At 49.5% G+C, this 26,039-nt stretch overlaps 4 protein-coding genes across 5 annotated transcripts; 2 read left to right on the forward strand and 2 right to left on the reverse strand.

Annotated features, from left to right (window-relative positions):
• The first annotated feature begins 185 nt into the window (after nucleotides 1–185).
• Nucleotides 186–8,018, forward strand: usp37 (ubiquitin specific peptidase 37). The gene is made up of 23 exons (XM_068746410.1): nucleotides 186–359; nucleotides 513–663; nucleotides 1,015–1,103; nucleotides 1,215–1,330; nucleotides 1,571–1,648; nucleotides 1,933–2,021; nucleotides 2,167–2,260; nucleotides 2,371–2,526; nucleotides 2,597–2,728; nucleotides 2,941–3,064; nucleotides 3,198–3,451; nucleotides 3,576–3,693; nucleotides 3,909–3,988; nucleotides 4,164–4,313; nucleotides 4,465–4,518; nucleotides 4,962–5,109; nucleotides 5,197–5,410; nucleotides 5,514–5,683; nucleotides 5,840–5,900; nucleotides 6,022–6,137; nucleotides 6,249–6,318; nucleotides 6,401–6,539; nucleotides 6,656–8,018. Exons 1-23 carry the CDS (start codon nucleotides 186–188, stop codon nucleotides 6,741–6,743), a joined length of 2,865 nt encoding a protein of 954 aa, XP_068602511.1. The 3' UTR covers nucleotides 6,744–8,018.
• Nucleotides 8,019–8,227: 209 nt separating this feature from the next.
• Nucleotides 8,228–9,538, reverse strand: LOC137902577 (endoribonuclease YbeY-like). 2 transcript variants are annotated; one of them, XM_068746666.1, is made up of 4 exons: nucleotides 9,323–9,538; nucleotides 9,020–9,151; nucleotides 8,845–8,913; nucleotides 8,228–8,472 (listed from the first exon to the last, which is right to left on the reverse strand). In XM_068746666.1, the coding sequence occupies exons 1-4, from the start codon at nucleotides 9,530–9,532 to the stop codon at nucleotides 8,377–8,379; spliced, it is 507 nt and encodes a 168-aa protein (XP_068602767.1). In that variant the 5' UTR covers nucleotides 9,533–9,538; the 3' UTR covers nucleotides 8,228–8,376. The 2 variants fall into 2 exon arrangements, with proteins under 2 accessions (XP_068602767.1, XP_068602766.1); XM_068746665.1 differs by having other exon boundaries at nucleotides 8,836–8,913.
• A 1,055-nt stretch (nucleotides 9,539–10,593) lies between these two features.
• mcm3ap (minichromosome maintenance complex component 3 associated protein) lies at nucleotides 10,594–21,313 on the forward strand. Its single transcript, XM_068746587.1, has 28 exons — nucleotides 10,594–12,079; nucleotides 12,248–12,489; nucleotides 12,734–12,815; nucleotides 12,930–13,080; nucleotides 13,323–13,516; nucleotides 13,602–13,741; nucleotides 14,217–14,414; nucleotides 14,633–14,901; nucleotides 15,009–15,171; nucleotides 15,471–15,628; nucleotides 15,730–15,950; nucleotides 16,044–16,273; nucleotides 16,447–16,547; nucleotides 16,643–16,774; nucleotides 16,959–17,072; nucleotides 17,175–17,327; nucleotides 17,418–17,615; nucleotides 17,707–17,775; nucleotides 17,845–17,979; nucleotides 18,062–18,218; nucleotides 18,296–18,554; nucleotides 18,670–18,767; nucleotides 19,247–19,637; nucleotides 19,737–20,027; nucleotides 20,121–20,241; nucleotides 20,388–20,561; nucleotides 20,641–20,791; nucleotides 21,024–21,313. Exons 1-28 carry the CDS (start codon nucleotides 10,663–10,665, stop codon nucleotides 21,189–21,191), a joined length of 6,177 nt encoding a protein of 2,058 aa, XP_068602688.1. The 5' UTR covers nucleotides 10,594–10,662; the 3' UTR covers nucleotides 21,192–21,313.
• Nucleotides 21,314–22,040: 727 nt separating this feature from the next.
• Nucleotides 22,041–23,361, reverse strand: LOC137902501 (trace amine-associated receptor 13c-like). The gene is made up of 2 exons (XM_068746588.1): nucleotides 23,186–23,361; nucleotides 22,041–22,857 (listed from the first exon to the last, which is right to left on the reverse strand). The coding sequence occupies exons 1-2, from the start codon at nucleotides 23,359–23,361 to the stop codon at nucleotides 22,041–22,043; spliced, it is 993 nt and encodes a 330-aa protein (XP_068602689.1).
• Nucleotides 23,362–26,039: the final 2,678 nt, after the last annotated feature.

Below are 26,039 nucleotides of genomic sequence, written 5' to 3' on the forward strand. Positions count from 1 at the left end.
GACGCTAAATTGGAGACTTGAGGAAATAGAAAAATGTAGTCTGTCTAAGATCGAGATGTAGATTGGGTTATACGCGAGTCGAGGTGATTTCTACAATGTGTTAATTCCCACCCATATATATATATATATATATAGGTTTTGCCTGATTGCAAGTCCACCAAGTGCCGCCTATTGGATAGGAAGCCATGGCAACCGTAGTGCCCAAACTCTCCAGTGGTGGCGCTGTGAAGATCCGCTTCACGAGCATGGACCGGGGCACCACCAGATGGAAAGAAGGAACTTTTGAGATTCTGGAAAAGGATAACAAAATCAATCTCTGCCTGAGATTCAACTGCGGCGGAGCTTCCAAAACGTTCCAGGTATTGTTCCTGTTCCTCAACGTCGGTAGCGTAGAGGCAACGATTACATTCGTTTACATTATTATGTAACGCATTGTATGCAGTTTAAATGAAATAAAAAAAAACTGCATTTAAATGTATTTATTTGACAATCTTGAATTGTGTTGCCGTTAGCTGAATCAGAACGTGAAGACCATCAACCAGAATTTGAACCGAATCCAGTTGACTTTGAAGGATAATAGCGTCATCACTCTGGATAAACTTCCCCCCACGTTGGTTCAGAGGACGAAAGAATATCTGGAGAAGCTGAAGCAGGCAAAGACGGGTAATTACGCCGTGGCGCCGATTTAAGAACTTTAAATCGTTTGTTGACGGTTCGCAGCTGATAAATATGACCGTTGCGGTGCTTTGGCTTTTTGGCCTTGCCACAAAATGATTTGTTGTATTAATTGTATATGCTCATCTAAAACCACTTTGAGAGGCAAACAACTGGAGGTAGCCTAAGGCTGTTTTACTTCTCCACTTAGCATAATAAGTGCGGCCAGTCGATGTGATTAACGAGCACCAGTCAAACGATGATGTCATTCCGTCCCGTGTTTAACTTTAAGACTGTTTTTAAAGAGTGTATTTTTCAGTTTGTGCTGAGTTGTCTTAATTTTTTTTTTTTTTTTTGCAGTTTTAAAGTCGTCGCATGGAAGTGCGAACTTCAGTGTCCTTGGAAATCGGTCTGTTAAGAACGAGACGAGTCCATCGGGGGAGAGGCAGGTGAGGGAGGAGGAGGAGGAGGCGGCGGGAGACTCGATACTTTCTCAACTTGCACATTTAAAATGTATACTCAGATTTGACTAAAACATCCAGACTCGTAACACCTTCCAGACGACGCCGAGGAGACGTAGTGCGGAAGCCCGGGAGGAGGCGCCGCAGAGGAAGCCTCTTGGCAGTCCGAGTCGAGCTGCCTCCACTCCGACTCGCGCCGGACTCTCCGAGAATAGGTAAGCCGGAAAACCTGTTTACACCACTTTTATGACCTATACCGAACGGTAATGGCAAACATTAACGGACGTCGTACAGATTTCACTTAATGCGATCCTGTTGAGAGAAGCCTTTAATGATGAACAAACTATTGCATAAAAGAAACCCTGAAGCAGGTTTTCATGTGTTTTTGTCTTCCGGTCGAGCAATAGTCGGATCGGGCTTTGGAACGTGAAATGTTTGTTGTCGCTACTTTTCAGGAGTGAGAAGAGAAAAAGACTGCTGAGCCCTGAAAGTGACCTGACTGAGGACTATCCCAAGGAAAATGACTCCTCGAGGTAACAGCTGGGTTACACATGGAAAAAGGAAAAAGACCTGCCGGTATCGGAATCAGAACTTTTTCTGTCCCCCTCTGGTAATGGGATAAATACCTGAATGTTAAAGTATTCAGCGATGGGGGTTGCATCATTTAGAGTACACTGATAAAGGCCCGTTGCTATCACCGAAATACCGACGGAACAAATCTGAGGCTCTGTATCTTGCTCAAGGACACTCCCGCATGCAGGCTTGGAGCTCAAACCTTCCTCTTGATGGGTTTATTGATGGTATTTTCTTTTCACAGCAACAACAAAGCTACTCCAGACCCATCCAGAAAGTTCTTACTGAGCTGCAAGGATAAACTGAAGCAGGTGGAGGAGAACAGAAGCTCAGGTAACGTTCTTCATCCCTGAAGAACTGTAAATACCCAATTTACGCTTTTAGTTACCGACAAAATTCTTCACAGGAATGCACCTTTTTTTTTTTTTATCTCTGAAGATTTTTGTAGCATTTTATTGCATCATCTCCTTGTCCTCAGCTCCACTGGGTTCAACTCCGCTTCAGCCGACCTCGTTCTACGGCAGTCGATCTGCGACTAAAGACTACAGCCAGGGTCACTCTTTCCTGGACAGGTGAGTTTGTTTTGTGGGGCGCACGCTAGAAATAAAATTGTTTGGTTGTTCGTGACTGAAAAGGCCTCGAGTGTAATCACACTACTTTGGAATTGTGATCTTTGTCGAAGGCCCTCCAGCACGACGCAGACCAGCACAGTCAAGAGAAGCCTCTTGGTGCCCAATCACTCCACTCCCTTCAAGAAGGTCCGCCCGCCCCTGGACTACGGTGGCTGGAACAAGCAGCGGCCTTCTGCTCTGGCCCAGTCCCAGCCTCCACTGCAAGGGTAAGAACCAGCTCTGTGGACCCCCCCCCGTCCACTATATCAAGCTCATAATGTTTTATATGTGTTGTAGATTCTCTAATTTGGGCAACACCTGCTACATGAACGCCATCCTGCAGTCCCTCTTCAGCCTCCCTTCGTTCTCCAATGACATGCTGAGGCAGAGCATCCCATGGAAGAAGGTGCCCATCAACGCCCTTCTCAGGTAGCATGATGAGAGCGACACGGAGACTAAGAACAGGCGCAGTCCGCCGTGTCCTACGGGCCGATTAAAGGAACGTAAATTGTTCGTGTGATTAGCTAATGGGTATGCATTTTAAAGCCTGTTTAAAATGTTCTTCAAGCAATTCTTTATCTGCTGAAAATCCTTCAAAGTTGCGTTCACTTATTTCTGTCAAATTCTTCCGCTATCTGCAGACGTTTTGCTCATCTTATGGCCAAGAAGGACGTGGGATGTCCGGAGACCAAAAAAGACCTTCTGAGAAAAGTGAAAAGTGCCATCTCCTCTACAGCTGAGCGTTTCTCCGGAAACATGCAAAATGTAAGATCTCCCAATAAAGCCGACGACTCCGGGCAGTTTGGCTGCAGCGGATTAGAGTCTGTTGACTTGTTGGAGATGCGTGTCACCCATCGGTGCATAAACCCTCTCGTAAAAACGATTCGTCGTTGACCAGGACGCTCACGAGTTCTTGAGCCAGTGTCTGGACCAGTTAAAGGACGACGTGGAGAAGATGAACAAGAGCTGGGCAAATGAAGCTGCGGCGTCTTCGTCGTCCTCTGCTGCGGGCGAGGGCAGTCGGGAGGCGGCATCGGCGGCGGCGGCGGCTAAGACGGAGCCGGGTGACGAGGTGGAGACGTCCCGCACCTACACCTGTCCTGTGGCGGTCAACATGGAGTTTGAGGTGCAGCACACCATCACCTGCAAAGGGTGAGAACCGCTTCCCGATCCGTCAACCGAAAACGTATCTGTGTGTTGCAATGCGTCAACCAAAAAGCGTGTGTGTGTGTGTGTGTGTGTGTGTGTGTTGTGCCTCTTCGTTTTTGTCGTGCAGCTGTGGCGAGGTGGTGACCAAACGAGAGCAGTTCAACGACTTGTCCATCGACTTGCCGCGTAGAAAGAAAACGCTGCCACTTCGGTCTATTCAGGATTCCCTGGATCTCTTTTTTAGGGTGAGTCTCCTGCGTGAACGCGTTAAAAATGTACGCGTTTTAAAGCAGCTCTGTGAAAGACGAGCTGATTTCCCATCTTATTACAATTCTTGAGCAAACCCGCGACGCATTCTGAGATCAAAGTGTGCCGGTTGTGATTTATCTCTCTAAACCGTGGAGAAGAAAGTTTGTTTGGGAGGCCTGTATAACTTTTGCTATTTATTTTTTTTTTGCAGATGGAGGAAATCGAATACTCGTGCGAAAAGTGTAACTGGAAATCGGCGACGGTCACGCATAAATTCAGCAAACTACCCAGGTACCTGCTGGACGACGAGAAGCCCGCCGCGCTCGTTTGCCGGATTTTAAAATGGCCGAACGTTACGTTTTGAGCTCCGTTAAAATCGCAGCCGATATAATCTGTTGTTTTTAGCGGAATGAAAACGCAAGACGCCAGATTAAAAAAAGTCCTGCTGGATCTTTCCTTCATTCAGAGTTCTCATCCTGCACCTGAAACGTTACAGCTTCAACGCTCAGCTGTCTCTCAACAGCAAGCTGGGTCAGCAGGTGGTGATTCCGCGGTACCTGACCCTGTCGTCGCACTGCACAGAATCAACGCGGCCTCCGGTTCGTCTCGGCTCCACGTAAGACCTCGGGAACATCCATAAAGCGTTTGTTCAATAAATGCGTTTCTGTGAGGGTCTCCTGGATTCAGTGCGTTTTGGTCTCATTTGCTGAAAGCTTTTAGTAAAAGGAAGTGGAAGCAAAGAGTTTCCTTTTTTGTTTTTCTTCCAGGTCCAGAACATTTAAAACTTCACAGTTGGTAAACTCATCCTCGGCACCTCTCCGGTAAGTAGTTCTGACGATTTTCCATCGTACCATCGGCAACGTCTGATTATTCCGAACTCAATTCGCACATAATCAACAAACGTGTCGTGTTCTGTTACAGCGTTCAGAGTAAACTTACTGTTTAAAAGCTAAGCTAAGCTATTAAAAAAAAAAAAGGGACATGGGTATTAGGAGGTCAAGTGGGTCCGTCAGTCTAAACGACACCAAACATGAAAAACGCTCGTCTTTGCTTAAAGTTTCTACCAAACCTCATTATGAAGTAATCTGCTTTTTATTTTCATGAATACTCAACCAAATATATAATATATTTTTCTTACTTTATTCCGTCACAGCAAAGTGGCGGTGATATGGAATACGCAAAAGGATCCTCTCCTCCTTGATTTGGGGGCAAACGGGTCTGCTGCGCTTCTTTCATTCATTCATTTCTGACTGTGTGTGTTTAGACGGATCGGAGGGAAAGCGGTCAACTCGACCTGCGCCTCCATTCTCGTGGACTCCGACAGCGAAGAAGAGCCGACCAGGAAGCTGAACATGAGCCGCAAACGACGCCTCAGCAGCTGCCTGCCCGACGAAGGCGACAGGCCAGAAGAGGTAAGAGCGCCGCCGCCGCCGAAACGTCCACGTGTGGCGCGTCGTCCTCGCAGCATCGTCCGACGAAGCTTTACGCCTCCTCAGCAGAGAACGGTCGATTCGTCAGACTTCAGTGGCATAAACGACGACGAGATGCTGGAGGCCGTGCTGGAGATGAGCCGGCAAGAGGTCGGGCTCTCGGCTCCGCCTCCTTCAGAAGATGAGCCAACCAGCAGCCCCGACACGGGTTTCGGAGACGCCGATGCTCCCGACGTGCCCGATCACAGCGACCTGCTGGAAACCGAAACCAAACAGACCGAAGGTAGTCCGAAACATCGGGGGGTTGATTTTGAAGTTGCCTGAAGAACTTCGGCACGTTAGTATTTCAGTTGCGAGTTCCATTTTCGGTTCTGAACTTTTGTTAGATGTGCTGGATTCCCTGGATTTGACCATGGATGAAAACAAGGAGAACCAGACTCCAGAGGGGGCGCAGCCGCAGGGGGGGGAGCTGGACTGGGTGCAGCAGTACAGCCTGGACCAAGAGAGGGAGGAGCAGGAGCTCCAGCAGGCTCTGGCCCAGAGTCTCCAGGAACACGTAAGATCTTCCGTGACTCGTTTCAGGACGCTGTGCGGTATTTATTTACGTTTGATTACTCGCCGAGCGGCCAGGAATGAAACTCCCAAGGAGAGATTAACTTCGATATCTGCCTTTCTTCCTGACCTGAATGTCATCGTCCTTCCCTCCAAACAGGAGGCTCAAGAGATGAGAGAGGACGATGACCTGAAGAGGGCCACCGAGCTCAGTTTGCAAGGTGGGCAGCAAAGATTGACCGACATGTCGTTCATCGGTAAAAACGTAAAAGCCGCACGCCGTCGGATGCGGCTTCACGTAAGAGCGCCGGTTTTGATCGCTGTCGCCCTCCCATCCGTCAGAGTTCAACAATTCTCTGCCTGAGCTGCTGTGCTCGGACGACGATTCCGGGAACGAGGACCTGCTGGACATGGAGTACAGCGAGGCAGAGGCGGAGAACCTGAAGAGGAACGCCGAGGTAGGTTTTCACGTTTCTCCCCAGTTTTGGCGGGGCTCGGGTTTAAAGGTCAAACTCAAACATCCCTTTAAGAGGAAATACTTTATATGCAAATCTCAATGTGACCCGCAGAGCGGAGACGTGGCCAACTCCTTCAGACTGATAAGTGTCGTCAGTCACATCGGAAGCAGCTCCTCCTCTGGTGAGCGGACGCCCCCCCCCACCCCCCTCCTTGCTCTCACTAGAGCGTCCGTAAAACCGACTCCTTGTGTTCCCCACCTCAGGACACTACATCAGCGACGTTTACGACATGAAGAAGCAGTCGTGGCTGACCTACAACGACCTGGACGTGTCGCGCACGCAGGAAGCCGCCGTGCAGCGCGACCGCGACCGCAGCGGCTACATCTTCTTCTACATGCACAAGTGAGTCGGCGGCAGGGGGGGAGGCGTGGGTGAGAGCGATTCGGATTTGGATTCCCGATCCCGTCCGGAGGCGGGGCGGTGTTGTGGTCTGATGGAGGCGTGTGATGCGTCCTCAGGGACGTGTTTGAGCAGCTGTCGGGCGCGGAGAGACCTGGAGGCGGCGCCCCTTCAGAGGCCGGAAGGAACGTCCTGCAGCCCCGCTGAGTCCACGTCGTCTGACCTCTGACCTCCACGCGGCGTTCTGCCCCGAACAGCCTTCGGTACTACTGATGCCGTCCTTTTCTGCTCGCTGTCAGACGCGGCTTTTTGTTTCCTAAACAGCCTGTAAATGTCTAAACCGTTTTCCAGACCAGAAATGCCGTTTCACACGTTCAGCGGCTCGAATTTCGCCTCCACGTGTTTTTCTTTTTACTCTTTTATCAACCGACTGTTTTATCAAGTTTTTTTTTTGTTTGTTTTCTTTCTTCTGTACTTAAATGCCATTCGTTTCCGTTCCCTTAAAGACAATTATCCAAAAACCAGACGCTACTGGTGCTTCGTGGATTGTACATTTTTGCAGACCCTTTATTTCACATAAACTAAATAAAGATATATTCTACGTTGGAGTATTAAGCTATTGTAGAGTTAGAGGGTTGTTGTATTTAGCGGGTACAATGGTGCAATATTTTACGTTCTGGCACAAACTGCCGATCCAAATCTGCGTTCTATCCCATAGCGTGTGTGGATGTTGCTGTTGCATTTTGTTTTATTTAGGAGGTAAGTTGTTTGTGTGTGTGTGTGTGGGTGTGGGTGTGTAGTTATCTCCACATTCTAAATTTGAGAAACGAGCTCAACAACGGCCTGTTTTTAAAAAAGAACTTCTCAGTAAAAAAACAAAACACTGCATTCGAGTTCTGACCTTTTTGCCTCCCAAAAAAACAAAACTAAACCTTTTTTTTTATGCGTACACAAGCTTTACGTTGAATATTGCACAACTTGTTTTTTTCAATATGTACGATGTGTATATGTTTATATAAAGCCAAGGTTCTCTGTAGTTTGAGGGTCGATTTGCTGACGTTTAACCCCTCGAGATCTGCCACGACAGACAAGTTGCGAATGCTTAGACCAGCAGGGAAGCTAACTAAAGTTCTGTCTTTGGTTTCGCCACCTTTAAGGCCAGTAAAACATAAAGCCTTAGACCTCCGCTAATATGAGCGTTCTTGCTTATTTAATGGAGCAAAAATGGGAATATTTTGTTACCCTGTACTCTGTCCATCAGATCTTATTTGATACCACAAAAAACATGACTTCTGATTTCAATACTCTATGGACTGGTTGATTTTCAGGCCGAACGTTATTTCATCACACAGATAAAAATGTATCTAAGCTCTAGAAAACATTGGTATTAAATTGGTACATCCTTTATATCCAGTCCTTTATATTGCCGGGGTAAATAAATGCATACCTGGTTTTGACAGCAGATTAAATGTCGGTTCATCTCTGTCCGTGTTGGGGGGGGGGGGGGGGGTTGGTTGATAGTTCTTCTGTAAAGAGGGCGTGGGGGTGCATTTGCAGCTTTTTCTACCCTTCATAAACAGTTGATTCTTCCTAAAGCAGAGTTTAATAAAAATGACAAGAGTGGATCGACTCGTTCGTTTAATATTTTTGACGCACCCAGGAGGCTCCACACGTGAAATTGAAGGGTCAGCTGATATGTAGAAACATAAAAAACTGCATTCAGTGTACATTTATTCTAGAACGAAGGAGTGATGACGAAAAGGCATTCCATTCAATCGGTGGTTTTCAGCACCGACGTCGAGCCCCATAATGCACCCGGTGGAAATCTAACGGGAGACGGTCACGTGTCCTCGCAGCATCTTTTTGTCAGAGGCTGCAGACGACTTCCTGTGAGTCTGTTGTACTCCGTGAGGATGTAGCTTTCCCTCTGCAGCATCTAGAAACAGAGTCGCACTTTAAAAGAAATGAACCCTTATGGTGTGTTTTTGTTTTTACAACATTAGGACTTAACAAGTTTATTTGGGCCATGCTAAAAGAAAAACTTCCCATAAAACCCAAACTGCATCGCAATGAGAAATCAAAACACGCAGAGTGTTTAGTCGGCCATTCAAATACAGGTTTCATTTTTAAGCTTCAGAGATATGAATGAGGATTTTGTTTCTCCTTAATTCTCTATTATTAGTCCAATGGCGGCACATCTCAAAACCGTTCATCTCTGGATGATCAAGACTGACAAAGAGTGTTTTATAAGAAAATAAATTACGCTCAGGCGGCTGCTGATGTCACAAACGGACCGTACCGTACAAACCTCAGTCAGCTCTTCCTCCGTCTCATGTCTGTAGCCCAACAGATGACAGATGCCATGTGCTGTGATGACCTAAGACACGAAGCAGATGATGGAGAGGAGTTAAATGTCAACAGTGAGAGAAAATGTGTTTGGAGAAAGAAGTAGACGTCGAAGCCTGAGAGGTGACGTCACTCACAGTGAGGGCTTCATACAGGTCCAGGGACTCCTCCTGACACTGTTTCAGCACGAACTCCACGCCCAAAAAAATGTCCCCGAGGTTCAGCTCATCTCTGTGAAGAGGGCAAGGCAGCCTACCAGGCCTCAGGTCCTACAAAACACACAGAGATCAGTTCAGGAGTGTATAAAAAAAAATAATAATAATAATTTAAGCCTGCTATTAGACTCCACTTTGTCACAGGTCTTCCCTCCAGTAATAGAAAAAACAAACGGAGTAAATAATAAATACATTTACTGTTTGTTAAATGCTGCTGATATTTACCTCGTAGAATGGGAACGACAGGACATCCGTAGGCACGTTTTTCTTTCTATACACGCTATTGATTTGCTGAATTCTTTTGTTATCAACGCAAACGATGCCCAGGTCGAACTTCTGGATGCCCAGGATATGCCTGAGCGTGTCAACGTTCCGGCGGATTCTCGCTCGGCGCAGAGGCACCACCTTTTGGAGGTTCCGGAGCACTACTCCCATTTGTTTTTTGTAATTGAGGCAAAAAAAAAAAAAAAAAAGAGAGAGTTATTTAAAAATATCGATGTACGGGTGAACGGTAACCTGGGCGATCTCCGACGGAAATCCTTTACTGTGGGGTTAAGTTTACAAGAACCTCCTGGTCGGTTGCGAGTGGTTCTGCCATTGAAGGTAGTCAGAATTCAAGGTGACGCGTCCCGGCGTATTAAAATGTAGTTCCCCCGACACCGACTCTTTGGGCTTTATCTTGGTTGTAGAGACACAAAAAAATATCCCCGTCACGTAAAACAATCACATTATGTCGTACAGAGAAAAGAAACGATTGCCAACCCCAAACCCATTCAATATTTTAGCGTTAGCAATTCCGGAACGTTTATTTGGCAGAGAGGGGGGGCATGAAAGTCTGACGGACCGGAACCGGATGTGTGACGATTCGCTTAGAGTAAGTAAACCGATATTTCAACCACTCATAAACAGAGCGTCAAACTGTCAGTATTTTTGTGTTGAATGTAGATAATTTTGCAGTATTTCAGCATATATTACTAATATAAGAGTTTAAAGGAAACGTAAACATGCGTTGCTGAGATTACTTTTATTTGGTGGTAACAGTTTACGCTAACGACCAAGTTTTCGTTCTTTATCTTGGCTGTGGAGACACAAAAACAAACGATTGCCATTCCCAATCGTGTCGCGATCGTAGCGCGTTAGCAATTCCGGAACCTTTATTCGGCAGCGAGGGGAGTAACATAAAAACCCGACGGACCGGAACCGGATGTGTGAAGATTCGCTTGTCGTAAACCGATATTTCAACCACAGAAGCAGAGCGGCAAACTGGAAGCGTTTTTGTGTTGAATTTAGATGCTTTGTCAGTATTTCAGCCTTTATTTATTGTTTTTTTTTAAAACCAATGTAAGAGTTTAAAGGAGACGTAAACATGCGTTGCTGAGATTACTTTTATTTGCTGGTAATAGTTTACGCTAACGTCCGAGTTTTCGCTCTTTGCTGTGTTCATACCCCCCCCCCCCCCCCCGGTTCGGTTCGGTTCGGTTCGGTTCTTCGCATGTCTGGATTACAGCTAATTTCCTTGTGCAAATAACTAAGGCTTTGTGGATAGCCGCTAATATATTAGCACAATGAATCCATCCAACCCCTTTGGTAGCCCTCAAGGCGGAGCCTTCCAGGCCCCGAGCAGTGCTTTGAAGACTGGCTTGTTCCAGTCATTCGGACAGCAAAGCTCCAGCAACCAGCCGCAAGCTCTGGGCTTTTACCAACCATCGGCGTTTGGACAACCTCCTCAGGGGAACCCGCCCTTTGGACAGAACCCGTCCTTCGGACAGTCGTCTACGCAGCCTTCCTCGTTGCCTACAGTCAGTCAAGCCCCAGCGTTTGGCCAGCCACCGATGAGCGTGAGTAGCCCAGGCTTCAGCAGCAGCACCGCGCCAGCTTTTGGACAGACTGGCGGGCCGAGCCAGAGTTCGGTCTTTGCGCAGATGCCTGCGTTCGGGCAGCCTTCTGTGTTTGGAAACCCGCAGAGCGCCCCCAGCTCCACCCCGACTTTAAGGCAACCCCAGCCGCTGGGTTTTGGACAGTCTGTGTTTGGACAGCCGCCGTCTAGCAGTGACGCCAGCGGCGTGTTCGGCTCGGCTCAGAGTGCGACCCAGAGCGAAGGCTTTGGGTCCTCCAATTTCAGGTTTAAACCGGCCAACGAGGCCCTCTTCAAGCCCATCTTCAGTGCGAGCCCCGAGGCGGCTGACCCTCAAGCGACTTCGGTGTCCAGCTTGCCTTTTGGAAGCGGCGGATCGCAGACAAACGCCAGGGCAGCGAGTAGCGACGCCACCGCCGCCGCCACCGCCACCACCGCCGCCGGCTTCTCTCTGTTGACTGCCGCCAAGTCGGGACCGCTGGGGTTCAGCTTTGCACAGCCAGCTGCAGCCCCTTCTGTCTCTCCTCAAAATAACCCGGCGGCTACCGGGAATATCGGTGACCCCCCCGACAGCCCGCAGTTCACCTTCTCCCAGCCGGCTGCACCCTCAAAGTCCCCCACCGCCCCGTCGCCGTTCAGCTTTGCAGCAAAGGCGCCCCAGTCCCAGGCCACGCCCCTTTTTGGAGGAGCCACATTCGGTCAGCAGTCACCCTTCGGAGAAGCCAAGGCTAACGCAGACGCTAGTTCAGATGACAGGGGGGCGAGCGTCGAGGCACCAGGTGACGCAAGTGTATTTTCGCGATTGAGCAAAGACACCAAGCGCAAAGAAGATCCGGCTGTCGGCAGCGCCGGCCAAGGGGATCCCGCCGCCGCGGCAGAGACGGCTTCGCCGAGACATCCCTCAAAGAGGCCGCGCGTCCGGTCTCAGCGACCGGCGGTGGGCTTGTTCGGTCGGGCCCTGATTGACCTCCGCAAGGACAACACGAGCTCAAGAAGGCCGGCGGCCACGAGGGCGACGCCGCAGCCACCGGCGTGGGAGGAGCCGGAAGGGGAGGACGTCCAGGCTCGGGGTGAGGGGCTAACCGCTACGCCACCGCCGGAAGCGCTGGAAGAAACCGAGCCATCAAGTGAGTTACTAACAATAAATAAACAGTCGGTGTTTCCTGTGTGCATGTGAATCATTTAAATGGAAAAAGAAAGGAAACTGTCAGATTAAAAACAAACACTCTAAATGTACTTTATTGCTGTTCTAATGTCTTTTTTTTGTACTTTGACCGATTTGTTTTTCCGCGTAGCAGAAGCTCCTGATTCCCAACCGGAAACTCCGACCTCCGCGGCGCTCGGGCAACGGCGGGAGAGCTCGGAGAGCCTGGGCGGCTCGTCTCCGACCGACTGCACCGTCCTTCAGTGCAGGAACGTGCCTCCATCCCTGAACAGGAAGGAGCCGATCGATAAGCACTTCCGTCGTTTCGGCAAAGTCCGGAAAATCTTCTGCCGACCTGACAAGAACCTGGCCGTGGTCTACTTTGAAGACCACGTGAGTGCCCTCGTTATCCCCCCCCCCCATTAGAGCGGGTTCGCCGTGAGCATCTTCATTTTACCAATCGTAACCGTGAGCTTCGTTTTCAGCACCTTCATCTTTACTCTCGTTCTCAACTAATCTGCCTCTTATTTTCTGTCCATAAAACGTTAAGATAATTGTGACAAACGCTGCCCACGATTTCCTATAGTTCTGTCTTCAGAGTCCAAAAGAAATCGTTGCTTTTTTTCAATCGACTCAGGCGTCAGCAGCTAAGGCAAAGAAGAAGGGCAAAATGCTGCACCGACATGAACTCCTTCTCTTGTGGCAGAGAAAGAAGCAGAGTAAGTCTCCAGACGTGCCGTTTGGGGAAGTAAATCATAAACAGTCTGTTCCTTGCAGAGAGTTCCCGCATCGACTGTGAGTTTTATTTCATTGTTTTTGTTCTAATGGTCCAGGTTCCGGCGAAGCCGCAGCTGCGAGGGACGAGAGACGGGGAGAAAGTCAAGAAGGCGCCGGGTCGAGGGCTTCTTCTTCTTCTTCCTCCCCCCTCAAAGGAGCTTCGCTCAGACCTCCTGCCCCCGGCAGTGTGGTGACCTCCAGCCGCAGGTAACGGTTGTAGCCTGGCGGACGTGTTGGTCGTCATTGCAGCGTTTAGCTTGATGCATTCGCGTAATAGACCGGCAACGAAGGCGACCATAAAAGGGATTTGGCAACAGATGTAAAATAGCCGTTTGGCTAATTCTGGCCCATTTACAGAAATGTTTATTAACGTGCGCTGTCCCTGTTAAATAAATAAATAGAATAAATCAGAGCGGTCCTGATTGGTCCTCCTTGTTCTATTCTGTCAGCTCTCCAAACAGGAAGTCGCCGGCGGCCAAGTCTCTGCAATTTGAAAGCGCAACGCACAGAGAGGGCAACGCGGACGCCCCGAGTTCGGAGACCGCGGTCCCCTCTTCTCTGCTAAGCCTCATTGGCCAAGTGGCTGAGACCACCGAAGACAGGTACCGCCTCCTGGAGCAGAGGGACAAGATCCTACGTCAAGGTCGACACGCTTTTCCGCCCGTCACGCTCGATGTAGTCGGAGAACGTGACCGGGCCGCTCTAACAGCCAGCAGGCGTCTGTACAGGTCGACCCAAAAGGACGGGGCTGGACCTGACCAAGGTGTTCGTGGGGACGTGCGCAGACATGTGTCCAGAGAAGGAAAGGCTCATGAGGGAAACCCGGAACCAGCTGAGCGTATACGAGGTCGTCCCAGACACCGAGATGGTAACGTCTGCAGGCTGCTTCTTCTTCATCTAAGGCGGTGGCCCGGTACCGGTCCGTGAGGCATTTGTTACCGGGCCGCACAGAAAGAATAATTAATTTGTAACATTTCCGTTTTATCGATTATTAGCGTCTAAAAAGGTGTTTTATTTTGAAAAGAAAATGACCGGATTTTCTCCAACGTAACAATCGCCTGTGAATTTTCTTGGTCACGTGATCAGCTGGTTAGCTTCGTTAACGAGGAAATGGAGGGCTCAAAACTGCTTCGGCACATCGAGACCAAGAACCCTGAAGTAGAACCCTGAAGTAGAACCCTGGATTAAAAAACCAGAACGTGGAATTTATGAAACAAAAAACGTGACCATGAAGGACAGAAGCATTTGTTGAGACCACAACTCATGGTGATACGTTGGTGTGAAAGTCTTTAATGTGACGTCAAACGCCGGACTGGGCTTCCTGACGCTTGTCCCTGGACCAGGTGGACCACAACGCAGCCATCAAGGAGTACAGCCGCTCATCAGCTGACCAGGAGGAGCCCCTTCCTCACGAGCTGCGCCCACTTCCCGGCCTCAGCATGACCATGGACTACTTAGTGACCCAAATCATGGACCAGTTCAACGACAACTCCCGGGACTGGTACGACTTTGTCTGGAACAGGACCCGCAGCATCCGCAAGGTGAACCCCCCCCCCCCCCCCCCCCTCCTCGCACGGCACCTGTAGTCACGCTGGAATCGTTGCATCGAATGTTTGGATGATCTCTGATCGGATTTTACCGGCCCGGCGGATGTGCTTTTATTTATGACATAATATCGTCTCTTCGGTTTTTACCATTTGTCCATCAGCTCCTCCTTAAATGCTTTAATGAGAAGAGTCTTCCTCTCCCGTCCCGACAGGACATCACCCAGCAGCGCCTCTGCTGCCCCCAGACCGTGTCCCTGATCGAGAAGTGCACCCGCTTCCACATTCACTGCGCTCACCACCTCTGCCAGGAGCGCGTTTCGTCTTTCGACGCAAAGATCAACAGCGAGAACATGACGAAGTGCCTCCAGAGCCTGAAGGAAATGTACCAGGATCTGGCCACGCGCGACATCTACTGCCCCCGGGAGGCGGAGTTTCGCCAGTACAGCGTCCTGCTAAAGCTCAACGACGGCGACATCTTACGGTCAGTCCGCCGGAGCCCGTGAAGAGACTAAAACGACAAGCATTCACGTTTCGACTCTGCTATCAATCCACATTTGACACGTTTTCGTGCCCCCCCCCCCCCGACAGTGAGGTGCAGCAGTTCCGCGACGAGGTGCGCAATTCCCCCGAGGTGGCGTTTGCCGTTCAGGCGTTCGCTGCGGTGAACAACAACAACTTCGTGCGGTTCTTCAAGTTGGTGAAAGCGGCGTCGTACCTGGCCGGCTGCCTCCTGCACAGATACTTCAATCAGGTGAGCAGCCGCTTCCTGCTTCGATGGAGGACGGCGACGGCGGGCGGGTTCATTTCCTCTGAAATGAACCCGCCCGGTCTTTGTGGATCTTACGCATGAGATGAAATGTCCTCCTGTCCTGTCCTGTCCTCCTCATGTGTCAAAGGATTATAGAGGGAAATGTAGTTTGACAGCAACGATTCATGTCGCAGGCTCCTCCTCGCAAGCGGCGCAGCGGGATGGCGTTTTGAAATCTTCCACGCCGCCGTTCGACTTGTTTCCGTGTCGACGCCGTGCGTTTGCCTTACCGTCCCCTGCAGGTCCGCGTTAAGGCCTTGAAGACCCTGAACCTGGCTCACACCGTCGGCCCGCGGTCAACCGCCTTCCCCGTGGAAGATTTGGTCCGGATGTTGATGTTCCGCAACAACGCAGAGGCGTCCGACTTCAGCCAGCAGCGCGGCCTCGTGGTCAGCGACGAGTGAGTGTTCGATGAAAGCCGCAGAAACGTCCCGCTGACCGTGAAGGGGACTCGCTTTGTTCGCTCGTGTGAATGTACAAACGAAAGGTTTCCTCAAACAGCGTGGTGGAGCTGAGTCGGATGAACTACCAGGAGCCCGAGCCGCCTCTGACCCGGAAGTCGGACGTCATCCTCGCAAAGAAGACCGTGCTGACTGGGGAGGTGGTGAACGGCGGGAAACTCCCCAACCCCCCGCAGCACACCCCCGTCTGCAGCTTTGACTCCCAAAACAAATACTGTGGAGAAGGCCCTCCGATTGAACCCGCTCCAACCCACTTTAAAGGTGAGACCCCCCCCCCCCCCCCCCCCCTCAAAGCAGAGGGTCGGTTCATTGATCAGCCTCACGGATAACGGCTGATGTTTGTTTTTTCCCCAGATATTTCTGCCAAGGAGGAGCTTAAGGCGCCCCCCAGCGTGGAGTTGGCGCCACAGGTCAAACTGACCCGGCCCCCAGACGGGCCCCCCGTGTTCGGCTTGCCTCCAGACGAGACAGGCGAGCCCGCTTGGGCCCGCCCAGCAGGCACCCAGCAGCTGTTCCAGCCGTTGTCTCAACTTGCCAAACCTCCATCACCTCCACCCAGACCGCAGCCACTCTACAGTAAAGAGGTGGGCGGGGCCTCTTAGGCGTTTCACAACCCCCCCCCCCCCCCTTCTGGTTTTTGATTGTTTATCGGCAGTTATTCGGCTCTTCTCTTTAATTTGACACGGACCGACGTGCCGGCGGCGCTTCGCTTTCCAGAGGGCGTCACGGTAACGGTCTTTGTTGTTCTGTCCCTCAGGACGTGGCGGCTGTTCTCGACGCCGTGATTGACGAGGTGGTCGACGCGGCGGTGACGGAGATAGCCCAGTCCGGCGCTCGCTACGCCACGGCGGCCGTCGCGTAAGTTCAAGCGGTCCGCCGCCTCCTGAAATCAGGCTCTGCTTGTTTACACAATATAGAAGCGTTGCTAACCGTCTTTGTGTTTGGCTGTACAGGGAGAGCAGTGTGGAGGCGGAGTCTCTTCTCAGCGAGGTGCTGGGACAGATGCTGCAGGAAGTGTCCTCCGCTGAGATCGGACTGGAACGGGAATACGTGGCCGAGGAGAAACGCAAGCGCGAAGAAGCCAGGTTGGTTTCGCCTGATCCAAAAGTGACCTGTGGCGGCTCTGATCGGTTCCTCTTTGTCCAGTTTAATGCTCGAAGCTTAAATCCAGCGTCGCTTCAAGTTCAAGCGCGTCGGAGATCAAGTGTGTTAACATGCTCGCCATCTTATTGGCTAAACGATAGCATCAAAAATGTGCCCTGGCGCCAGGAGGAGGGAGGAGCGCGACGCCTTCCTGTTGCAGTCCGTCTTCTCCTTCTGCACCGAGATCATAAACGAAGTTGTGGACGAGACCGTCGCGGAGACCGCCGCCTCTGAAATCCAGTAAGGCGTTCACGTCTTATCCGAGCTAACGCCGAAACGACGACGGGTTCGGTCCGTTCGAGTCGCGCTTCGAATGAATTGGAGTCGGCCTTTTTTCTTCAGGCAGGCGGCGGACGAGAAAGCTGAGCGTGTGGCTAAATGCACCGAGCAGGTCTGCAGGAGTCTGCTGGAGGAAACGCTGAATGGCGCCGTCGCCCGCTTGGTGGAGGACGTCCTAGAAACGGAGCTGCAGCGCATCCACAAGTACATCAGCAGGTCAGAAACGGAGAGCGCCTCACGCCCCCCCCCCCCCCCCCCCCCCTTTGGTTTCTCATCCGTTCTGTGCTTCCCCATCTGTGCCACCAGGTGGCGCGATGTGGTGAAAGTGCGTCGGCAGCTGAAGAGACAGATGAGAGGTTTCCCCGCGTCGCCTTGCTGCGTGGACCCTCGCTTCAAACTGAAGGCCCTGACTCCCAGCGCCCCGGCGCCGCCCTCCGTGGCCGACCTGACCCGCGGCCAAGTCAACCTGGGGAACGCGGGCACGCTGGCGCTGTCCAGTACCAGGTGTGTGTGGGGGGGCGGGGGGGGGGGGGGTTTGTTGGAATAAAGTAAATGTTACTTTTTCACTGATGTTTCTTTTGTTTTTGTTTTGAAGGTTGTTGAAAACGAGAGAGGAAGTGATCCGCCAGATGAGGGTTCACTACTTCCACCAGCAGCTGCTCGAGTAAGTCCGACGCCTCTGTGCCGCCAAGCGCTCGACGTTTTGATCCCCTCTCTTATTTCCCCGTCTCAGCGAGGCGGTCTGGGCGCCACTCGACCTGCCGGCGCTGGTGACGACGCACATCGCCGACCCGCCGGACAGAATCTTCTGGAAGGCCGTCCTTCTGTTACCAAGCGACCACGACACCGTCACCAGCTTAGAAGACAGGTCTTTGCGGCTTTTCTCATTGTGCGGGACGGACGGTCCACGGCGGACGAATGTGTCTTCGCTGAATCTCCGCCGTCTTCAGGATCCTGTCAGACTGGCTGGAGGTAAAGCTCGGCGGCGGCGGCGAGCCCCCGGAGTCTGGGGACGAGCAGCTGGGGGACAATCTGAGGACGCTCTGTGTCGTCGATGCAGTCCAGGAAAAAGAGCGGCGCCTTCACAAAGTCCACATCAGCGTCAAAGTAAGACGAGACCACAGCTTACAGGTATATATACGCCTGTAGTTTTTCAGAAGACAGACATTCCTCCTCTCCCCCAGGTGTCCCGAGGCCCCCTGTCTGAAGACGGCCTGTCCAAAATGGAGGAGTGCTGTGAGCTCCACGGGACAGGGGCTCTCATCATGTTGCTCCCCGCCGCACCCATCACCAGACCGGGCCACGGCGACCGGGACGTCCCCCTGCTGTCGTCCCTGCTTCAGCTCAAGCAGCTCCAGAAGGCCAGCTCCTGGCACTGCCCGCTGCCTCTGGTCATCCTGCTGCCGGGGCCCGGCGAGCGCGACGCACGGGAATTTGCGGAATGTAATTCGATGACGGTTATCTTCGCACGAGTCTCTTTCCAACTGTTTTTTTTCTTTTCCCCCCTCCCAACGTAAGCTCAACTTTGCCGTGTTTTCCCCCCGTCCTCGTCTCTCAGTCTTGATGCTTCACGCGCTGGTCGAGGAAGGCCTGATATCAGAGTTCACGTTCGTCTTCGTGCCGGAGACCACAGGTGACCCGCAGGGAGCCAAACGGGTAGGTGGAACCGGCGCGGGACTGTGACCGCCTTCCTCATTATTGCCTGATGTCGTTTTAAGGCTGTAATAGACAAAAATAAAAACATGGTTGTCATGGTGTGGGTCGGCCACAAGAGGACGCCATTGTCAAGGAAAACGCTAAGCAGCCACTTTCTTGATCAATGAATCATGTTACTATTTTTTTTTTAGATTATTATTATTATTGATTATTGTAAATATTAGTTCGATGAGAAATTGACAAACGTTGACTTTTCTGTGTTTCTTCAAGCACGTAATTGATTTCAAACTTGAAACGTAGTTATGGAAAATGCCAAGTCAGTTTAGTTTGAACCGTTTTCACCTTCGTGCTTGGCCAGGAAAAGAAACACGAATTCTAAAACGGTAGAATAACGACTTAAAACGAATCATTAAGAATGACTGAATTAGATTTGTTTGTTTTAAGCTCTTATAACCTAACCTGTCCTCGTGTGTCTCCAGCTCAGTGAGGCGATGCGCTGGCTCTTGGCTCGTGTCCCGCCGCACCACCCGCTGTCCTGCCAGACCCTGGCCCAACTGGTGGAGACCAGCTTGAGTCGCGAGTTCCTCCCCAGAGTCCACGGCCACCGGCAGGAGCGGGCGGCTGCCAACCTGCCTCCAGATGACCCTGCGCCCTTCATCGGGCTCTACAACGCCGTCCTGGCTCACGTCGCTGACCGAGTGTCATCGCAGGAGCTCAGCAGGCTCTCCTGGCCACCGGTCGAGTTCTGCAAGCCTGATACGCGTGACTTTGTCCCCCATCCGAGGTGGAACTCTGTCCAACACCTTGACTGGATCCGCAAAGCCATCCTCTGCCTGCAGTTGCCGCAGTGGGAGGAGCTTTGTTGCACAGGTGCGTTCCTGAGATGCCATTCTGTAACGCAGCAAGGATGTTTATTTCTGCACCCCCCCGCCCCCCCATGAATTGAGTTATTATTTTCCACTTCTACAGATTCGTGGTCTGAGCTCTGCGCCTCCGTCTTTCGCTACGCCACTCGGGTCCCAGCCTCGCGCCACAGCCAGCCTCTCCTGATGTCACGGCTGGAGAACCTTCTGGAACGGATCAGGCCAAAGGGTCACGGCAGCCACAACGCTAGGTCCAAGCTAACTCCCAGCAGCTGGGGCGGTGAAGATTGGAATGCGTGTCCCGCCTCCCGTCTGATTCCTTGGGGTGACATGGTGGAGATTTGCATCGACCACAAGCTGAAGGACTGGCTGATCCCTGGTCCAGCGGTCTGCGAAGGTGAGGACGGCCGTATTCTACAATGTGATGTGTGTGTGTGTGTGACCTGCAAATGCCGCATGTGTTTATTTATTTGTTTTGCTGTTGTGGCAGTGGAAGAGGGCGGGGTCCCGGTTTACTTCCCTCCCGATTGGTTGAGCGGTTTCCACCCACCGGAGGAATGGACCAAGGCCATCAGGAGAACTCACAGGGAGAAACGGGAAAAGAGAGAACGGTGAGAAGCTCCAGAAAGCTACGAAGAGAATGGATTGAAATGGAGCCTCTCGGCCCAAAACACTTTGTCGAGTACTGAGGAAGATGAATCCAAGAGATGGATTGATTCTTTTTCCTACCCCCCCCACTTTCCTCCCACATCCTCAGGGCGACCGGGACTGCTGCGACGCCCACCCGCCCCTCCATCAGACAGAGGTTGTTCAACCCTGTGGCAGAGCCTCCGGCAGCCCCGCTGGACGTCACGCACTCCCCGACACCTCAAGAGCTGCTGGTCCACAAAGTCTTCCAAAGCTTGGAGGAGGAGCAGGCCGAAAGCAAACGGTGCAGCTTACGACTGGAGTTAATTTGAGTTATTCTATTTTTTATTCATTCACAAAATGCACTTGTCGCCTGTTTGCAGGTGCTTGGAGCAGCTTCAGCGCTGGTTGGATGGCGATCCAGTGGAACACTTGTCCACGCCGCTTTTCGTCCCATCCTCCAATCTGCTGTCCATGCCCACAACCAGAACGCGCACCCCGAGAGTCGGACCTCGAGGTGCTGCTTGCACGCAGGTTAGGACATGTCCCCCCCCCCCCCCCCGCCGGCAGCGATGGTGGCGGATTCAGCATAGCCGCATGAGCCGACTCCTTAAAACCAGATTATCCAAATTAAAAAAACATTGATGCCAACTTAAGGTCCCGAAATCAAGATCCGTTCTGCCCTGACGTTGATTTATTGTGTGCCTGCAAAAAGACGAGAGCAAAGAAAAGTGGTCATGCATTCCTCTTGTTGTGTTTGAACCAGGAGTCGGAGTCAGGAGATCTGTCACACGAAGCGGGCTGGCCGACAACCAGGCCGGTTTCCATCGAGAGGCAACTGAGAGAACTGGAGCAACAGATTTGGGCTGGCCAAGAGGAAGAGCTCGCCTGCAGGCTGAAGCTCAGTGGTCTGCTGACCATTGTCGATGACTGACCTTTTTGTTTGTTTTACATTTATAAATGTCATGTTTGTTTGATATTTTTGTACAAACCCGAGGAGATTGTGATTCTAAAAGTGTGCTCCTATCCTAAACACATTTATTCCCCAGGTTTCAATCCATCTATTTTGTATTGTTTTATGAAATTAAATGGTTGTGTTGAATTAAATCAAAGTGTCTGTATAATTCTGCACAAAAGGGGCCCCCTAGGTAGAATCGAACCCAGGACCTTCTTGCTTTGAATCAAGTTTTCGTTGATTCTGGTTGATCAGTAAAAGGCAGCACGAATTAGTTTTGTCATACAGCTCTGGAATCAGCTGCTCACATTACTTCTAATATATTAATTCCTGGTAATGAGTCAGAATCTTTGCTTGTTATTGAGGGCCGACTTTTTTGGGATGGCTGTGGCTCAGTTGGTAGAGTGGGTCGTCCAGCGATCAGAGAGTCGGTGGTTCGAATCCCAGCTCTGACTGCATGTCAGTGTCCTTGGACACTGAACCCCGAACTGGCAGCACCTTGCATGGCAGCAGTCGCCCACTGGAGTGTGAATGTGTGTGAATGGGTGAATGTGAGGTATCATGTAAAGCGCCTTGAGCACCGCGAAGCAGTGGAAAAGCTCTACATAAGTGCAGTCCATTTACCATTTTTCATTCAATAATGATCTTATCTGGCATTTATGAACACACTGAACAGTTATGCTAAAATAAATCTATGAAGTTGATGCAATGAAACATTTTCCATAATGATCACATTCATCACACTGTTTAATGTTTTACACAGCATCAAAATATGTTTGAATTTTGTATTGTTGAAAATAAATTTTTTGTTAATGCCTACAGACATCTCTACAGTACGCTGACATCAGAGGAGCTCGGCTGCAGGATCTGAAGAGTAACAATGAGTTTCATTGTTCTCCTAAACCAGGGATAGAATAAAGCATAAACTATTGGATTTAAAGAGGAGTTACAATAAAGTAGCCACAGTGTGAAAACTGAAAACTCTTCACCAGATGAAAAGTCTTGACCTGCAAAGGACGGATAATAATGAGGACAAAAACATATCAGAAATACAAGAACAACAAATCCAAGCGTTCTGGCTGCTTTTCTCTCAGACTTCTTGGAGACACAAACTGAACGCTGTTGGTTAACAGTGGTAACATGAGACCTCATGGCTCGGGCCTGAGACACAGCCACCACAAAAACTCTCATATACAAAACTACGATTACAGTGATGGGGCCAGCAAAGGTCAGCAGGATGTCAACAGCTCCAGTTATGAAGGAAATTACAACCACACACTCTCCATGGCAGGAATTATACCCATCTGGCTGTTTCAGGAAGTCCATCAGTATCACCCCATTATAGAACACAGAACAGGCCCAACACAGACCAACACAGAGCTGAACTCTTTTCACAGTGACTTTGCTGGAATAACAGAAAGGGTCACAAATGGCCAGATATCGGTCAACTGATATGAGAACCATGTTTCCTACTGAGGTAGAAGTAAGGATAAAGGAAACATAGCCAGACAGTCCACAAAACAATCTCCCCCAAAACCAGCAGCCCCCAATGTGGAGGATTCTAATCGGCATCAACAGGAGCCCAACAAGGAAATCTGAGACAGCCAGTGAGAGGAGGAGGAGGTTGGTTGGTGTGTGAAGCTGCCTAGAGAGAAAAAGGATAAAATCTTTACAGCACAAGTGGAAACCAAAGAATATATTCTCATAGATAGCAGTTTGGTCCAGAAGGTGTCAAGTTCAAAATGGTATAGAATATGCAGTACAAAAACAGAAGCCAGTATGTGCTCATCAAAGAGTTATAGAATATGTAACCTGTCTGGATTCCAACATTCATGTAAATACATTGACAGAGTTATGATTAGCAGTTCAAGAAGTGCCTGCAATTTAATATACCTATTGTCCAAATGTCTTTCCTGCACAATGAGGAGCTGTAAGAAAAGCAAAAAAATATTGATTATTCCTATGAGTAATACTTGAAGTGTGAGATGGAGATGATGACCAGCAGGTTGAGAATCACAGTCAGCACAGAGATACAAGACAGCAGGACGTAAAGGAAGACGGTCTCAGCAGCTCGATTCTGCACTGGCTTCCTGCAGGAGGCGTTGAGCAGTTGTGGAAAGCAGAGTTCAACTTCATCAATGACTGTCATGATGAGAGAGAGGAAAGGAGATGAGAGGCTCAGGAGCTCTCTGGATTCTCACTGAAGCCATCCTTCATAACATTATTTTCCAGCTCCTCCTCTTCTCCTACGTCGATTTTCTCATCACGTGATACAAGGAATCGGCCTCCTGATAATGAAGTAATTAAAATGCTATTTTGGATGGATCATGTGGACTCAAGTTTTACTCTTTTAGATTTATCTATAACAAAACAAGCATTACTGAAATGTCGATATATCCGAATATGAAAACAACAACAACAACAACATTCTCTTGCATTAGCTCCTACTGAGCTGTGACAGTACAGTGTCTTTACTGCCGCTCTTGCTTGATTAATCAATCACAACAGTGATGTCAGCAGGTAACAAGCCTTCATTCTTACAACTAATTCTCAGAGTCTCTATCCATGGATTTTTTTAAGTGCTCTAGACCAGGGGTTCCCAAACACCGGTCCGTCCGTGGGGCATTTGTTACCGGGCCACACAAAAAATAACAACACATTTATACAATTTCCGTTGTATCAATAATTAAAGTCTAAAAGGTGTTTTATTTTGAAAATGTTCCCGATTTTCTGAAACAAAACAATCGCCTCTAAATCATCTTGGTCACGCATACCTGTCAACCTCCAAGGCTCCATGGCCTTACAAACCGTTGATTTTTTTCCTTACAAAATACAAGATAACCTTACACCATATATTTTTTTTCAAATGCGTTTATTTATGTACATAGTTGGACATTATTAATTAGGATACAGTTTAATTTTAATATTTTAACTAAACTAAAATATCCATTAATAATGCTTGTAATTTAATTTTTTAAATAAGAACAGATATTTCGGGGGAAAAAATCGTTAGCATTTTTATTTTTGTAAACCAAACTTAAGTATCGATCAATGATGCTTGTAATTTAAATTTCAAACAGGGAAGGAAAATACAAACCTTTGCTGGCTTGTGATTGGGAAACATGTTTTTCACGTTTCTTGATATTCGGTGCAGACCGGATGGGACTGTAACACTTCGTGTTGGTGTTCGTAATTCCTACTCTGCAGAGAGTCAGTGAAGGCATCCAGGGAGGAGGGGCGGGGTGTGTGTGAGCGTGGAGGGGGTGAGAGAGACGGGAGTAGTGATGGGAACTATGATTCTTTTTACTGAATCGGGTTTGAATGAATCACTCACTAAAGTGAATCGATTCATTTGAGTCATTTGAGTCACTGAGTCAGTTACCCAGAAGGTACATAGAGATATACTGTGAATACAAGTTTCACCTGCTACCAATTTATGTTGCTAAAATGGCTGATTGAAACAGGGAAATAATAAATGTCATTGAGGGAAAAGAGGGAAAGATCAGGAGTTCTGAAAGGGAAAAAACATATTTCTTTTTTGTTCTCTGCATAAATTAAATATAAATACAAAAGCAAAAAATGTGTTCAAACAGTGCAGCATTAGACTAAAAATACATATAGTATACAATACACTTGTGCAAAAGCATTAAATAAAAAAGTTTTACATCTTTATTTTTATTTATTATGTTTCCGCCAAAATATTCCAAAAATATATTTTTTAATTTTAATTATATACTGTAATAAAAAGGCGGCATTAAATAGTTTCTGTTAAGTCCGGACACTAAAGTTTATCTTCAGAATAATCAGTGGACTAACTGACTGAATACCTATTTTACTTTAGTCTCTTATTGATCCTTATGAGACAAACAGAACGGGCGGGGCAGCAGCCCCTCGGCTCCGGTGAGGAAGGGCCCCCCCCAGGCTCGAGTCGAGTGGCTGCTGCCGCTGAAAGCGGGTTAGTGAGTCCGGACTCAGTGACTCATACGTGAGTCCGGTTCAGTGACTCGTTGTATGTGCTGCAGGGAGGGAGGGGTGAGCGACTCAGTGACTCGGATGCGCGTTTTGGCTCCGCGATTCATTTCGTACGTGAGTGTTTCCGGTTCAGTGACTCGTTGTGCTGCGGGGAGGGGGGGTTAGCGGTTCATGACTCGTTGTGCTGCGGGGAGGGGGGGTGAGCGGTTCAGTGACTCGTTGTGCTGCGGGGAGGGGGGGTGAGCGACTCAGTGAACCACTCTCTTGTGAGCGCAGCTGAGCTGATGCTAGCTTGTAGCGAGTGGGACGGTTCACCAGGGGAATTGGTAGTTCATTAAAAAAAACATGAATCGATGCTTTTCTCACAGTTACAGTGATTAACTCGACATGTTTCTATACTGATTGGTGTCCTCAGTTAGCTGTGCAGCTAACTAGCGGTAGCAGGGACAAGTCAGTGAACGACTCAGTGGGGAAGAAGAATCATGACTCATGATTCAGTAAAGTGAATCACGGGTTTTGAACGATTCGTTCAGGAATCGCACAACACTAGACGGGAGAGGATATCTGTTCTGTTAGCGGCGGGGTTACCGATTAATAAAAGCTTGTTCTGAGACCCATCTCGTCCATGTTTCAGCGTCTGACGGACGCTACAAATTTGCGTTTTCCCGTACAGATGTTCTTCTACGCCGTACACGTCTTAGAATGCATAAAAACCGTACTTTGTACGGCAAAAACGTGCTGGTTGACAGGTATGGTCACGTGACATGTTACTCAAAGAAATTAAAATATAAAGCCATAAACTAGCTGGAATTACAAAACGCAAACAAACACCAAAATGTTTTTGGAGCTCTTTTT

Source organism: Brachionichthys hirsutus, chromosome 12 (assembly GCF_040956055.1).
Source record: "Brachionichthys hirsutus isolate HB-005 chromosome 12, CSIRO-AGI_Bhir_v1, whole genome shotgun sequence".
Lineage (NCBI taxonomy): Eukaryota > Metazoa > Chordata > Actinopteri > Lophiiformes > Brachionichthyidae > Brachionichthys > Brachionichthys hirsutus.